The sequence below is a fragment of the Coregonus clupeaformis genome, unplaced genomic scaffold, assembly GCF_020615455.1.
Source record: "Coregonus clupeaformis isolate EN_2021a unplaced genomic scaffold, ASM2061545v1 scaf0137, whole genome shotgun sequence".
Classification (NCBI taxonomy): Eukaryota; Metazoa; Chordata; class Actinopteri; order Salmoniformes; family Salmonidae; genus Coregonus; species Coregonus clupeaformis.
In genome coordinates, this window is record NW_025533592.1 from 431,961 (window position 1) to 448,031 (window position 16,071).

The following is a 16,071-nucleotide window of genomic DNA, read 5'->3' on the forward strand; positions in this document are numbered from 1 at the left end:
GGGAGGAGGTCAGAGACCTGGCCGTGTGGTGCCAGGACAACAACCTCTCCCTCAACGTGACCAAGACAAAGGAGATGATTGTGGACTACAGGAAAAAAAAAGAGGACTGAGCACGCCCCCCATTCTCATCGACGGGGCTGTAGTGGAACAGGTTGAGAGCTTCAAGTTCCTTGGTGTCCACATCACCAACAAACTATCATGGTCCAAACACACCAAGACAGTCGTGAAGAGGGCACGACAAAGCCTATTCCCCCTCAGGAGACTGAAAAGATTTGGCATGGGTCTTCAGATCCTCAAAAAATCTACAGCTGCACCATCGAGAGCATCCTGACTGGTTGCATCACCACCTGGTATGGCAACTGCTTGGCCTCCGACCGCAAGGCACTACAGAGGGTAGTGCGTACGGCCCAGTACATCACTGGGGCCAAGCTTCCTGCCATCCAGGACCTCTATACCAGGCGGTGTCAGAGGAAGGCCCTCAAAATTGTCAAAGACTCCAGCCACCCTAGTCATAGACTGTTCTCTCTACTACCGCACGGCAAGCGGTACCGAAGTGCCAAGTCTAGGTCCCAAAGACTTCTCAACAGCTTCTACCCCCAAGCCATAAGACTCCTGAACAGCTAATCATGGCTACCCGGACTATTTGCACTGCCCCCCCACCCCATCCTTTTACGCTGCTGCTACTCTGTTAATTATTTATGCATAGTCACTTTAACTCTACCCACATGTACATATTACTTCAACTACCTCAACTAGCCGGTGCCCCCGCACATTGACTCTGCACCGGTACCCCCCTATATATATAGCCTCCCTACTGTTATTTTATTTTACTTCTGCTCTTTTTTTCTCAACACTTTTTTTTGTTGTTGTTTTATTTGTACTTTTTTTGTTAAAAAGAAATGCACTGTTGGTTAAGGGCTGTAAGTAAGCATTTCACTGTAATGTCTGCACCTGTTGTATTCGGCGCATGTGGCCAATAAAATTTGATTTGATTTGATTTGATTACGGCTTTAAAGGCAGTTTCCGAATAAGCCAACATATGCAGCGTTAACCGTGAATGGGATCTCCACGTATGCGGGAACATTGCCTTTAAAAACAGCAATGCCTCTAATCCGCAACCTGATTATAGTGTAAGGCCGGAATTCAGAGTTCACTGTGTATGTAAACCTTGGGTGCAGTGGTATTGCTCCATAACATATAATAGCAGAAAGTTGAGAACCAAGGACATAGCACGTGATTGGGCTGTAGTGGGTTTGACCATTCTCCACCAGAGGGAGCTCTTCTTTTACATTCAGTGTACTGCCCAGAAAGTTACCAACCTAGTAGACCAGCACTCCTTTTTTCTCAAATCACAGTACTACACATTTACACACTGCAAAAATGCTTTTAGAAGCGACAACACACTATGATAAATACAAGATAAGAATTTCATTTGAATAGAGAGGGAACACAAATGCGATTTGAATAGAGAGGGAAAAACAACAGGAATTATTTCATAATTTATTATTCCAGTTTCAGTTTCCCATTTATTTTGCACAATAGGTTAAGAGTCAATGCAGTGATCCACAGTCAATGAGTGTGAATGGAATAGATTCTCTACCAGTCTACATATACACTGAAAACCATCTAGAACACAATATGGCATCCGCACTTTAACACAGTGCAATAAGAGAAAACCATCTAGAACACAATATGGCATCCGCACTTTAACACAGTGCAATAAGAGAAAACCATCTAGAACACAATATGGCATCCGCTCTTTAACACAGTGAATAAGAGCAGGGGTCCATTTGAATTGAAGTTAACTTAAATAACAATTCCAAAATGTGAGAAAAAATTAACAGCATCTATTTTCAATGACTTCTCAAACTGAGGAGTAAAAAGCTATTTATTTAAAACGTTTTTATATTTTTTAATTTTAAATTAAAATAATTTCCTTAATTGACTGCCTTCAATTGAAACTGACCCCAGCCCTGATTAAGAGACAGTTACTACCAAGGTTATTAACTCTTCTTTTATATTTAAATATCAACAAACAAAAACAATGTACATTAACAGATGAACCATTCTATTTCCAGTAAGTTAATATGGGGATGATTAGCTTGGCATGTACATTTTCACATGCGACACCTCTTGTTGTCGTCGCCTATCGAAGTTTATTCACAATCGAGGGAACTGTATGTCCCATTTAAGATTAAATGTCAAAACATGTACAGTTGCTATGCAACCAAAACCAGACACCATAAAATGTAAGAATATTAAATTAAAATCAGTCTCTTCAGCACGGGACCTAGTATATATAAAACATGGGTAGTCTGCAACTACTGTGGTCCCAGCTAGTAATCAAGTTCTGGAATATGGTACAATTCTAGGCTGAGCACTATGAATCATATTTAATACTATAGTAGGTGTGTGTGTGTGTGTGTGTGTGTGTGTGTGTGAGTGAGTGAGAGTGAGAGAAAGAGAGAGTGAGTGTGTGTGTAAAAAGTAGTTCCATTGTCCTTTCAAGTGTGTAATCCGGCAGTGCCATCCCCCTTACAATGGCACCTCATCACAGGACAAGTCGTTTTTAGTACAATGACAACTGTGAGTATCGACCACATGTACCTCTCTCTGTGTGAGAGCCATTTGGTAGCCTGCTGTCCATGACAGATAAAAGGCACAGGACATCAGGAGCCATCACCCTCACCCCCTGAGGTTCATAAACCCCTCTGCTCTCTCTGTCAGAGATCAAACAGAAACCTGACCACAGGCTTTCACACTTCTGTCCCCCTCACCTCACCTCTCCTGCTGCGCTACACTACACTGCACTGCCCACCCTCCACAGAGGCCAGAGAGGACAGACATTTCCTGCTCTAATGCAGCAAACAAAAAAATTTAGAGTGTGGAGGACTGAGGGCAAAACCCAAAGACTAGCCACAGAGAGATGGAGGTTCACAACTTAAGTGTGATCTATGCAGCTAAGATAGTCATCATCCATTTCACTAATGATCTAGATATTATAGCATAGGTAAGAAGGGCAACAATTAGGCATTTTATAACCGATAATATAAATGTGTATGAATGCAGTAGGACTCTGGCATCACACTGTAGGCCATCGACATGAAGACAATGTGCTGTAAGCAACTGATATGGTTTCAAGCTAATATGCGCACGCACACACACACACACACACACACACACACTAGGGTAGTGAGCCTGGGTTCTCCTAGGTGTGATTAATGGAGGTTTACATTTTACTCCCAGAAACCCGTCATTACCAAGTTACAGGCTGTCCCACATCAACCCCCTGTTGTTACCAAGTTACAGGTTGTCCCACATCAAACCCTGTTGTTACCAAGTTACAGGTTGTCCCACATCAAACCCCTGTTGTTACCAAGTTACAGGTTGTCGCACATCAACCCCCTGTTGTTACCATGTTACAGACTGTCCCACATCAACCCCCTGTTGTTACCATGTTACAGGTTGTCCCACATCAAACCCCTGTTGTTACCAAGTTACAGGTTGTCCCACATCAACCCCCTGTTGTTACCATGTTACAGGTTGTCCCACAGCAACCCCCTGTTGTTACCATGTTACAGGTTGTCCCACATCAACCCCCTGTTGTTACCAAGTTACAGGTTGTCCCACATCAACCCCCTGTTGTTACCATGTTACAGGTTGTCCCACATCAAACCCTGTTGTTACCATGTTACAGGTTGTCCCACATCAACCCCCTGTTGTTACCAAGTTACAGGTTGTCCCACATCAACCCCCTGTTGTTACCATGTTACAGGTTGTCCCACATCAAACCCTGTTGTTACCATGTTACAGGTTGTCCCACATCAACCCCCTGTTGTTACCAAGTTACAGGTTGTCCCACATCAACCCCCTGTTGTTACCATGTTACAGGTTGTCCCACATCAACCCCCTGTTGTTACCATGTTACAGGTTGTCCCACATCAAACCCTGTTGTTACCATGTTACAGGTTGTCCCACATCAAACCCTGTTGTTACCAAGTTACAGGTTGTCCCACAGGAACCCCCTGTTCTTACCATGTCCCACATGAACCCCCTGTTCTTACCATGTTATGACTGTCTGGAGATGTGAACAGTGGATCACCCCTTGGTGAGGGCTCCTAGCATATTCCTGGGTTAGCACCATTTTGAATTAAGTTTCCCTCCCACATTGGGAGTCCTATAAATTTTACATGTCTTTGACTACCAAGCAATTATGCTTAAAAAAATGGTTCACCCTTTAACCATGCAAGGAGGTGGAATGTAAGCATCTCGACTATATTCACATTAACGATAAGTGAAAGAAATCCTAAAGATACACATTACTGTCAGTTGTTTTAAAATAACTTTCTGTACAATTCACACAGAGGAAAACCGAGTGAAACTTATGAACAGAACCTTCATTTTGTCAATAATCCTCTTAATGTCGTGATCACTCACTACAATCATTGTTTTTAAATGTCAGATTGTGTCAGAAGTCTAAACACAGTTTCCCCATGAGCCTTTGCGGGCTTGGTCTAAAGAGCAGTGATATGACGTCACGTGACATTCCTGGAGTGAATGGTGGGTATGTTGTCATGGCAACCCACAGACTGTCCAGCCAAAGCATTGGGCAGCGACACTTGATTCTTCTTTAGTGTCAGCGCAGGCACAAACTTGATGATGATGATGATGAACATGATGATTTCGTCCCACAAATCAGTGCCTGTGTTAACCTTTGACTTTCAGTCCATGATGAAGTGTATGAACGTGACGGGGAAAGCCCCCCTCCTCATTGGTTCTCCTTCGATGTGGCCCAGCTGGGAGAGAACAGGAGAGATGCACAAAGTCACACACTGATAACAGGGGAAAAACACACGCACACACACACTTTTTTGTTAGTAAACACTCACTAGTTTGCATATAGATCATGAGAGATGCAGTGTTTTTAACTGCAGGATTTCCCGGCCAAGAGCCCAATGTACTTCCAACACAAACATCACAGACATTCACCTCTGTGGACTTCTTCTACCACTTTCTATACTGAACAAAAATATAAACGCAACATGGAAAGTGTTGGTCCCATGTTTCATGAGCTGAAATAAAAGATCACATACATTTTCCATACACACAAAAAGCTTATTTCTCTAATTTTTTTGCACAGATTTTTTTACATCCCTGTTAGTGAGCATTTCTCATTTGCCAAGATAATCCATCCACCTGACAGGTATGGCATATCAAGAAGCTGATTAAACAGCATGATCATTACACAGGTGCACCTTGTGCTGGGGACAATAAAAGGCCACTCTAAAATTTGCAGTTTTGTCACACAACAACACAGATGTCTCAAGTTTTGAGGGACCGTGAAATTGGCATGCTGACTGCAGGAATGTCCACCAGATCTGTTGCCAGAGGTTTGAATGTTAATTTCTCTACCATAAGCCGCCTTTAACATTGTTTTGGAGAATTTGGAGGTACATCCAACCGGCCTCACAACCGCAGACCACGTGTAACCACGCCAGCCCAGGACCTCCACAACCGGCTTCACCTGCGGGATCGTCTGAGGGGGTGCTGAGGCGCATTTCTGTCTGTAATAAAGCCCTTTTGTGGGGAAAAACTCATTCTGATTGGCTGGGCCTGGCTCCCCAGTGGGTGGGCCTATGCCCTCCCAGGCCCACCCATGGCTGCGCCCCTGCCCAGTCATGTGAAATCCACAGATTAGGGCCTAATTTATTTATTTCAATTGACTTGATTTCCTTATATGAACTGTAACTCAGTAAAATCTTTGAAATTGTTGCATGTTGAGTTTATATTTTTGTTCAGTATATATTCTGCTTCAGTTGTTTTCAATTCAGGAGTGGACATTAACAAAATGACATTTAAATCAGAAAACAGAGAGATTTGTAAAGGCCCCTATAACACAGAGTCCCATATAGAATAAGTGACTAAATATGGTCATGTTTGCAGAGGTTGCTTTGGGAAAAACAAGTTGCAGCTGGCCTGTATTCAGACAACAGACTTCTCAGAGGAAGGAAGGCAGGGGAGAGAGAGAGAGAGAGACAGAGTCAGAGGGAGAGGGAGAGGGAGAGGCAGAATGAGGTCATGGCTTGTGCTGCTGGGGCCACCATGGTTTCTGACACATGCTCATTGGACGATCTTGGAGTTTGTAATGGGCCTGATTTAGACCATAACTGGGCCGGAAGCTCTTACGGCATGTGAATGACGACAAACTCACAGTCACTTCTCCACTCTCAGTATCCCTACACATAAATTCATATGCAGTAGCCATGCCGACCCAGTTACTACACACACAATTTCAGAAAGTGAGCGTGTCCAGCAGCCTGATATAGAGGTGATTCACACACACACAGACAGACAGACACTCACCCACCACTCCTGGTCCTCCTCCCCGTCCACCACAATCACCTCCCCCTCTGAGAAGGTCAGCTCGTCTGGGTTGTCTGCCATACAGTTATAGATGGCCTTTACCCGCTTGGGCCTATGCTTCTGAAACAAACAGGTTCAATATGATGAGAGACAGACAGACAGGCATAGAAATATCATTACTAGAACGAACATTCAAGTCAACCTTCCGTGACAGGTGGGCCGGTGGCCACATTGAATGTAACCATGATGTCAAATTGCTGTGGTCTGGGGGGCTTTTCCCATTCTAGTCATTCTAATTATATGCAGACAGGCAAGTATACAGCGTGTTCTGCAGACAGATGCAGTCTTTCAACAGGAGGACCTCCTGTATCTGTCACTTCTTTGGTATGTTTGACCCCCACTTCCACAGTGACTGCTGGAGGGTTGCATAGCGAACCACTGACACAGGACATAGTAAGCGTCTGACTGGGTAAGGAGGGTAGCCGTTGACCGCAGACTAGGAGGCTGGAGTGGTGCATTACGTATTTTCGCCAAAGGCTATCCCTGATCTGTCAATAGTTTACATGGTGAGTTGTATTTCACAGAATAGTAGCACTGAGCTAGGGACTGAGAGATATGAGAGGTTTCAGGAACAAGTACACACTTCAACGTTTCCCTCCCTCTTAGTAGTGGTGGGCATAGGATGGAAACCACAGAGAAAACACTTAAAGACGATGATAGGCCTCCCGAGTGGCGCAGCGGTCTAAGGCACTGCATCTCAGTGCTAGAGGCGTCACTACAGACCCTGGTTAGATTCCAGGCTGTATCACAATCCGGTCGTGATTGGGAGTCCCATAGGGCAGTGCACAATTGGCCCAGCATCGTCCAGGTTTGGCCGGGGTAGGCCGTCATTGTAAATAAGAATTTGTTCTTAACTGACTTGCCTAGTTAAATAAACTTTAAATAAAATTAAAATTAAAATGCACAGAGCGACAGGGACAATCAGACAAACTGAAACATAAGATCAGATACAGAAGTCAAAATCACTGTCCAATCACAATCAACAACAGGACAAACAACCATAAGGTCAACGGTAGGTAGGAGGAAGGAACTCACCGGATAGGTCTTCCTAGGCATGGGGGCAGGAGGCAGCGATTGACCCATCGAGTTCTGGGGGCATCCCGGCACTTCCTTAGCTGAAAGAGGAAGAGGAAATGACAGCATTGTAATCTCAACTATGTTACTTGCTTTGCAGATTATGTACAGACACAGTATATATATTTTTTTTACACCCACCTGGTCTTTCAATGGACCCCGTTCGAGTCGGTCCTTTGCTGAAGCTTTTGGCGTTGCTGAAAACCACAAACAGCAGTCAGCTGCTGTTTATGATGTGCTTAAATTAACACATACATTTACCCCACAGTGCATTTCCCTTTGACAGTGCATTTCCCTTTGACAGTACATTTCCCTTTGACAGTCACACAACTCAGACCTATGGGAGACTGAGTAGAGCCATGTGGATGAGGAGCTCTGTCTTTTAGGAGCTCAGCTTGTAAGTTAATGAAATGGTAAACCAGAAACCCTATAGGTTTTCTTTCTCCAAAAGTAAACTTGCATTGTGTTCATCGAAGCAAAACATGTTGCCTCAGGCAGTGTGTATGTGTGTGTGTGTATGCTCACCCAGATGGAGACTTGGGTGGTGGGGCTCTGTTGTGGCCCTGTCCGGTCCCTGGTTTAGACTGCTGGTTCATAGCGTCCATCACACTCACTGTCTTGGCCACGGGGGGAGGAGCAAGACCTGGGGGGACAGAGAGAGAAGTTACCCATCTCTTTCTCTTCTTTAAATTTACAGCAATATCCAAACCATGTTTTAGATTTACAAGCAGATTTCAGGACTGAGACTGGACCATTCAGGAACACTTGGAAAGCCATTCTGGTGCGTCTTTGGCATAAAACTATCCCACGGCTTTCAGAAGACTACGGCGGATTTCTCCTCTTACTTTTTACCAGGGCTTTGCTCCTTTCATATTTATTTTGATCCTGATAAACTCCCCAGTCTCTGCTGGTGACAAGCATACTGATAACATGATGCTGTCACCACAATACTTGAACTTTTGGGGTATTTGGACATGAAGCGCAAAAAGTTTGCATTTGAAACTAAAGCATGGATTGCTGTCATACCTTGTCTATAGACTGCTTACAGGGTAACCTATATGCAATTTGTTAATTTTGGTGAACTATCCCTTTAACCATGATGTGTTCAGACAATGAGACCTGGAGGTGAGGGGTGCCTACCAGTGGTTGAGGTGAACCGCATGGGGGGTACCGGGAGGTGCATGTTGGGGGGGTCTGAGGAGGACCTCTGTCGGCCCCCCAGGTCTATAGAGCCAGGCTTCCACCCAGAGGACCCTGATGACTGGACCATCCCACACAGACCTGACATCTGGACTGGAGGAGGGAGGAGAGAGGAGAGAGGAGGGAGGAGGGAGGAGGGAGGAGAGAGGAGGGAGGAGGGAGGAGGGAGGAGAGAGGAGGGAGGAGAGAGGAGGGGAAAAGCTACGCTTTGGTTCCTGAAGACGTGCATTGCTTGCTCTTCTGGGTTTTAGGCTGGGTATACACTCAGTGGACAGTTTATTAGGTAAACCACCCCGTTCACCAAAATGGTTCGCTCCTACAGACAGTGAGTCACGTGGACGTGGCTTGCTATATAAAGCAGGTAGACAGGCATCGAGGCATTCAGCTACTGTTCGATTGAATATTAGAATGGGCAAAACGAGTGACCTAAGCAACTTTGAGTGTGGTATGAACGTCGGTGCCAGGTGCGTCGGTTCCAGTATCTCAGAAACTTCCGGCCTCCTGGGCGTTTCACGTAAAACAGTGTCTAGGGTCTCCCGAGAATGGTGCGACAAACAAAAACAGACAGGCCACAAACAGGCAGATAACGGCATAGTACAACAGTGGTGTGAGCAGCATCACGGAACGCACAACTTGTCGTTCCTTGTCACGGATGGGCTATTGCAGCAGATTACCACACCGGGTTCCACTCCCATCACCTAAAAACAAGGAGAAGCGGCTCCAGTAGACAGTTTAGGAGTGGAAAAACATCACCTTGCCCGACGAATCCCGTTTCCTGTTGCGTCCCGTTGTCCAACAGGACAACAACCCGTTTTCCAAGACCTCCTGTAGCTCAGTTGGTAGAGCATGGCGCTTGCAACGCCAGGGTTGTGGGTTCAATTCCCACGGGGGGTCAGTATGAAAAATGTATGCACTCACTAACTGTAAGTCGCTATGGATAAGAGCGTCTGCTAAATGACTAAAATGTAATGTTGATGCCAGAGTCAGGATTTGGCGTAAGCAGCATGAGTCCATGGCCCAATCCTGCCTGGTGTCAACAGTACAGGCTGGTGGTGGTGGTGTAATGGTGTGGGGAATGTTTTCCTGGCACACGTTAGGTCCCTTAATATAAATTGAGCAACGTTTTCATGCCCCGAAGAATTCAGGCTGTTCTGGAGGCAAAGGGGGGTCTGACCCGGTACCAAATAAACTGGCCACTGAGTGTATGTAAAGCATTTTGTGACAACTGCTGATGTAAAAAGGGCTTCATAGAATACATTACATTGATTGATTGATTGAGGCGTGACACCGAAGCAGAACACAGAAAGACTGGCTAGTCCTGGAATTAAATTGAAAAGACTGCCCAAAGTCAAGTTCATTGGAGAGGAGTTGCTGAGGGCCTATGCTCCTCATGTGGTAATGGGCCTAAGTAAGTAAGTAAAGACGACATGTGCTTTGATTGTAAAGTAAGTAAGTTGAATTTAAACAAATTGTTTAGCAAGGTGGAATGTTTTCTAGCGTTTTCAATGAGCATGAACTAGAGTTCAAATTGCTTTCCAGTGATTGGATGGGACATTTTCAGTATGCCTCTCATCATGGGCTATTTGAGAACTTTCCCGAAAAGTAGCTCACTAGCTCACCCAGCTGCCACCAAGGTTATGGTCCCTGCTCCCTACCCAGAGTCCTCTCTGCCCTTCAAATGGGTCAGAGCGCTACACAAGTCACCATGGGGCAATGCATTAATTAGAGAAGGCATCTACAGTAGATGACAGATATGTGGCCAAATGAGGTTTCCCTGTATTTGAACTGAACCCATTGGGCATGTATTATAAATATAATTCTCCAAAAATGGTGAGGATGAGAGGTGAATATGGGTTGAAAAGGGCTTGACGGGTCATTTGATATGGATCACGTTTATCAACATCAATCAGGAGCACTTTTTAAACATTTTGAATCTAAATAATTGCTCAAATAGCATTTACACGGATTCACTGAACAAACTAAACCGGTTCATAGAATTCTGAAAGTTTTGCCAAAGAAATATGTCTTTATACAGACAAACATCTACTGTATGCTAATCTTGGTTAATCCAGAACTCTTGTGTAATTTTTTTCCGTAGTCTATCCATAAGATATGAACTGTATGCAGCATCCACCTTGCTATAACATTTTAAAAAGGAAAAATAAAGTACCTATGTTTCGTGGGGGCAGAGGGGGTGCAGAGATGGTGGCGGGCCCCCCTGGCGCAGGGGGGCTGGCGTTGAGGATGGCACCATAGGTCTCGTTGGTGACTAGGTTGGGCATGTACCCACCACGCTGCTTGTCCCGTGCCGGGCTGGGCTGGAAGTGGGCGTTGGAGCCAGGGGTGTAGCAGCTGACAGGGCGCTCCTCTCTCCGGTGGGGGCTGGGCTGAAGGTGCAATGAGAGGTCAGGGGTCAAAGGTTATAGAAAGGTCATCATGGTCTGTGTGTGTGTTATGTATGTGTATATACAGTGCTTTCAGAAAGCATTCAGACCCCTTGACTTTTTCCACATTTTGTTAGGTTACAGCCTTACTCTAAAATTGATTAAATTGTTTTTTCCCCCCATCAATCTACAAACAATACCCCATAATGACAAAGCAAAAACAGTTGTAATTTTTTTTCACATTTATATAAATAAATACAAATGAAATATTACATTTATATAAGTATTCAGACCCTTTACTCAGTACTTTCTTGAAGCACCTTTGGCAGCGATTACAGCCTAGAGTATTCTTGGGTATGACGCTATAAGCTTGGGACACCTGTATTTGGGGAGTTTCTCCCATTCTTCTCTGCAGATCCTCTCAAGCTCTGTCAGGTTGGATGGGGAGCATTGCTGCACAGACAGGGTTCAAGTCCGGGCTCTGGCTGGGCCACTCAAGGACATTCAGAGACTTGTCCCGAAGCAACTCCTGCGTTGTCTTAGCTGTGTGCTTAGGGTCGTTGTCCTGTTGGAAGTTGAACCTTCGCCCCAGTCTGAGGTCCTGAGCACTCTGGAGCAGGTTTTCATCAAGGATCTCTCTGCTCCGTTCATCTTTGCCTCGATCCTGACTAGTCTCCCAGTCCCTGCCGCTGAAAAACATCCCCATAGCATGATTCTACCACCACCATGCTTCACCGTAAGGATGGTGCCAGGTTTCCTCCAGACGTGACGCTTGGCATTCAGGCTAAAGAGTTCAATCTTGGTTTCATCAGACCAGAGAATCTTGTTTCTCATGGTCTGAGAGTCTTTAGGTGCCTTTTGGCAAACTCCAAGCGGGCTGTCATGTGCATTTTACTGAGGAGTGGCTTCCGTCTGGCCACTCTACCATAAAGGCCTGATTGGTGGAGTGCTGCAGAGATGGTTGTCCTTCTGGAAGGTTCTCCCATCTCCACAGAGGAACTCTAGAGCTCTATCAGAGTGACTATCGGGTTCTTGGTCACCTTCCTGACCAAGGCCCTTCTCCCCCGATTGCTCAGTTTGGCCGGGCGGCCAGCTCTAGGAAGAGTCTTGGTGGTTCCAAACTTCTTCCATTTAAGAATGTTCTTGGGGACCTTCAATGCTGCAGACATTTTTGGGTACCTTTCCCCAGATCTGTGCCTCAACTGTCTATATAAGGTCCCACAAGTCTCTGAGCTCTACGGACAACTCCTTCGACCTCATGGCTTGGTTTTTGCTCTGACAACTGTGGGACCTTATATAGACAGGTGGCTTTTCAAATCATGTCCAATCAATTGAATTTACCACAGGTGGACTCCAATGAAGTTTCAGAAACATCTCAAGGATGATCAATGGAAACAGGATGCACCTGAACTCAATTTCGAGTCTCATAGCAAAGGGTCTGAATACTTATGTACATTTTATATATTAGCAAAAATGTCTAAAAGCCTTTTTTCGCTTTGTCATTATGGGGTATTGTGTGTAGATTGATGAGGAGTTTTTATTTAATCCATTTTAGAATAAGGCTGTAATGTAACAAAATGTGGAAAAAGTCAAGGGGTCTGAATACTTTCTGAATGCTCTGTACTGGATGTACTACGTGCTTGTGTGTGTGTGTGTGTGTGTGTGTGTGTGTGTGTGGTGAGTTCATGGTGGGTGTATGTAAAGGTGTGAATAATCTGAAGAGGGTCCTCACCCTCACCTTCTCATCCATGTCCTCATCACTCTCGTCCATGTCGTCATGGTGCAGACGCCACTCGTACTCTACGTGCACATGGGCGTTGAACTTCCCCGCCAGCGCCATGTTCAGCTACACACACACACACACACAAACAAACACACACACACACACACACACATTAATGGCTCATACAAAGCTAAAAGATAGGAGGAGTCAGTGTCTATCTTGCTAAAGAAATCACACACACACACACGTATATACACACACAGAACTCACCAGCTCCTCACACTGCAGGTGCTTCAGTCTCTTAGCGATGTCCAGCGGCGTCTCCCCAGACTCAGTGGCTAGAGGAAGACATCATTTTGATCTATTCATTGATCATACAGCCTGAATTTAAAATGGATTAAAATTGAGATGTTGTGTCACTGGCCTACACACAATACCCCATAATGCCAAAGTGGAATTATGTTTTTAGAATTTTTTACAAATTAATTATAAATTAAAAGCTAAAAATGTCTTGAGTCAATAAGTATTCAACCACTTTGTTATGGCAAGCCTAAATAAGTTCAGGAGTAAAAATGACTACCTCATCTCTGTACCCCACAATCTGGAAGGTCCCTTTAAAACAGTTACTGAGTTTAGTGGCTGTGATGGGAGAAAACTGAGGATGGATCAACAACATTGTAGTTACTCCACAATACTAACCTAAACGACAGAGTGAAGAGAAGAAAGCCTGTACAGAATAAAAATATTCAAAAACATGCATCCCGTTTGCAATAATGTACTAAAGTAAAACTGAAAGAAATGTGGCAAAGAAATGAACTTTATGTCCAGAATACAAAGCGTTATGTTTGGGGAAAATACAGCACAACACATCACTGAGTATCACTTCATATTTTCAAGCATGGTGGTGGCTGCATCATGTTATGGGTATGCTTGTCATCGGCAAGGACTAGGGAGTTTTTTGAGGATAAAAAAAAATAGAATAGAGCTAAGCACAGGCAAAATCCTAGAGGAAAACTTGTTTCAATCTGCTTTCCAACAGACACTGGGAGACAAATTCACCTTTCAGCAGGACATTGACCTAAAACACAAGGCCAAATATACACTGGAGTTGATTACCAAGTCGGCATTGAATGATCCCGAGTGGCCTAGTTACAGTTTTGAGTTAAATAGGCTTGAAAATCTATAGGAAGACTTGAAAATGGCTGTCTAGCAATGATCAACAACCAATTTGACAGAGCTTGATATTGCAAATATTGTACAATCCAGGTGTGCAAAGCTCTTAGAGACTTACCCAGAAAGACTCACAGCTGTCATCGCTGCCAAAGATGATTCTAACATGTATTGACTCAGGGTTGTGAATACTTATGTACATTTGATATTTCTGTATTTCATTTTCTATAAATAAAACAATAAAAAATTAAACATGTTTTCACTTTGTCATTATGGGGTATTGTGTGTATATGGGAGATACAAAAATCTATTTAATCAAATTTGAATTCAGGCTGTAACACAACAAATGTGGAATAAGTCAAGGGGTATGAATACTTTCTGAAGGCACTGTATACATGTGTATATTAGACCATGGCCGTTTCCGAATACCCATACTAGCGTACTACATACTTAAACTGCATAGTATGTACTCATTTTCCCATACGATTTATGACGTAGTGTTTAGTAAAAAGTATGCAGTATGCCACGGCCGTAGCGTACTACTTTGCTACGGCTTCGCATATATAACTGGCTAGCTAGGTTAAATACAAAGATGTCGCTCAACAGCAGCAAGCTTATCGGCTATCCAGCTAACTTCAAGTCCTACTAAAGCACGTACAGTTGAAGTCGGAAGTTTACATACACGTAGGTTGGAGTCATTAAAACTCGTTTTTCAACCACTCCACACATTTCTTGTTAACAAACTATAGTTTTGGCAAGTTGGTTAGGACATCTACTTTGTGCATGACACAAGTAATTTTTCCAACAATTGTTTACAGACAGATTATTTCACTTATAATTCACTATCACAATTCCGGTGGGTCAGAAGTTTACATACACTAAGTTGACTGTGCCTTTAAACAGCTTGGAGAATTCCAGAAAATTATGTCATGGCTTTAGAAGTTTCTGATAGGCTAATTGACATCATTTGAGTCAATTGGAGGTGTACCTGTGGATGTATTTCAAGGCCTACCTTCAAACTCAGTGCCTCTTTGCTTGACATCATGGGAAAATCAAAAGAAATCAGCCAAGAACTCAGAAAATAATTGTAGACCTCCACACGTCTGGTTCATCCTTGGGAGCAATTTCCAAACGCCTGAAGGTACCACGTTCATCTGTACAAACAATAGTACGCAAGTATAAACACCATGGGACCACGCAGCCGTCATACCGCTCAGGAAGGAGACGCGTTCTGTCTCCTAGAAATGAACGTACTTTGGTGCGAAATGTGCAAATCAATCCCAGAACAACAGCAAAGGACCTTGTGAAGATGCTGGAGGAAACAGGTACAAAAGTATCTATATCCACAGTAAAACAAGTCCTATATCGACATATCCTGAAAGGCCGCTCAGCAAGGAAGAAGCCACTGCTCCAAAACCGCCATAAAAAAGCCAGACTACGGTTTGCAACTGCACATGGGGACAAAGATCGTACTTTTATTGGAAAAATGTCCTCTGGTCTGATGAAACAAAAATAGAACTGTTTGGCCATAATGACCATCGTTATGATTGGAGGAAAAAGGGGGGCGCTTGCAAGCCGAAGAACACCATCCCAACCGTGAAGCACGGGGTGGCAACATCATGCTGTAGGGGTGCTTTGCTGCAGGAGGCACTGGTGCACTTCACAAAATAGATGGCATGAGGAAGGAAAATTATGTGGATATATTGAAGCAACATCTCAAGACATCAATCAGGAAGTTAAAGCTTTTTATTTTATTTTATTTTTTAAATTTTATTTCACCTTTATTTAACCAGGTAAGCCAGTTGAGAACAAGTTCTCATTTACAACTGCAACCTGGCCAAGATAAAGCAAAGCAGTGCGATAAAAACAACAACACAGAGTTACATATGGGGTAAACAAAACATAAAGTCAAAAATACAAACAGAAAATATATATACAGTGTGTGCGAATGTAGTAAGTTATGGAGGTAAGGCAATAAATAGGCCATAGTGCAAAATAGTTACAATTTCGTATTAACACTGGAATGATAGATGTGCAAAAGATGATGTGCAAATAGAGATACTGGGGTGCAAATTAGCAAAATAAATAACAATATGG

The 16,071-nt window shown here is 43.8% G+C and overlaps 1 protein-coding gene across 5 annotated transcripts in view; it reads right to left on the bottom strand.

The window, feature by feature from the left end:
* Positions 1 to 1,487: 1,487 nt before the first annotated feature.
* Positions 1,488 to 16,071, bottom strand: part of LOC121539399 (arf-GAP with SH3 domain, ANK repeat and PH domain-containing protein 2-like) — a 110,353-nt gene continuing 95,769 nt past the window's right edge. For 2 of the 5 annotated variants that reach the window (XM_041847879.2, XM_041847877.2), the window contains 9 exons: positions 13,075 to 13,142; positions 12,820 to 12,927; positions 10,868 to 11,084; positions 8,638 to 8,790; positions 8,023 to 8,140; positions 7,639 to 7,694; positions 7,459 to 7,538; positions 6,364 to 6,483; positions 1,488 to 4,796 (listed from right to left, as the gene is read on the bottom strand). In XM_041847879.2, the coding sequence (XP_041703813.2) occupies positions 4,722 to 4,796; positions 6,364 to 6,483; positions 7,459 to 7,538; positions 7,639 to 7,694; positions 8,023 to 8,140; positions 8,638 to 8,790; positions 10,868 to 11,084; positions 12,820 to 12,927; positions 13,075 to 13,142 (995 nt within the window). In that variant the 3' untranslated portion in view covers positions 1,488 to 4,721. Of the gene's footprint in view, positions 4,797 to 6,363; positions 6,484 to 7,458; positions 7,539 to 7,638; positions 7,695 to 8,022; positions 8,141 to 8,637; positions 8,791 to 10,867; positions 11,085 to 12,813; positions 12,928 to 13,074; positions 13,143 to 16,071 lie in introns of all 5 variants that reach the window. The other 3 variants (XM_041847878.2, XM_041847875.2, XM_041847876.2) reach the window with 2 other exon arrangements.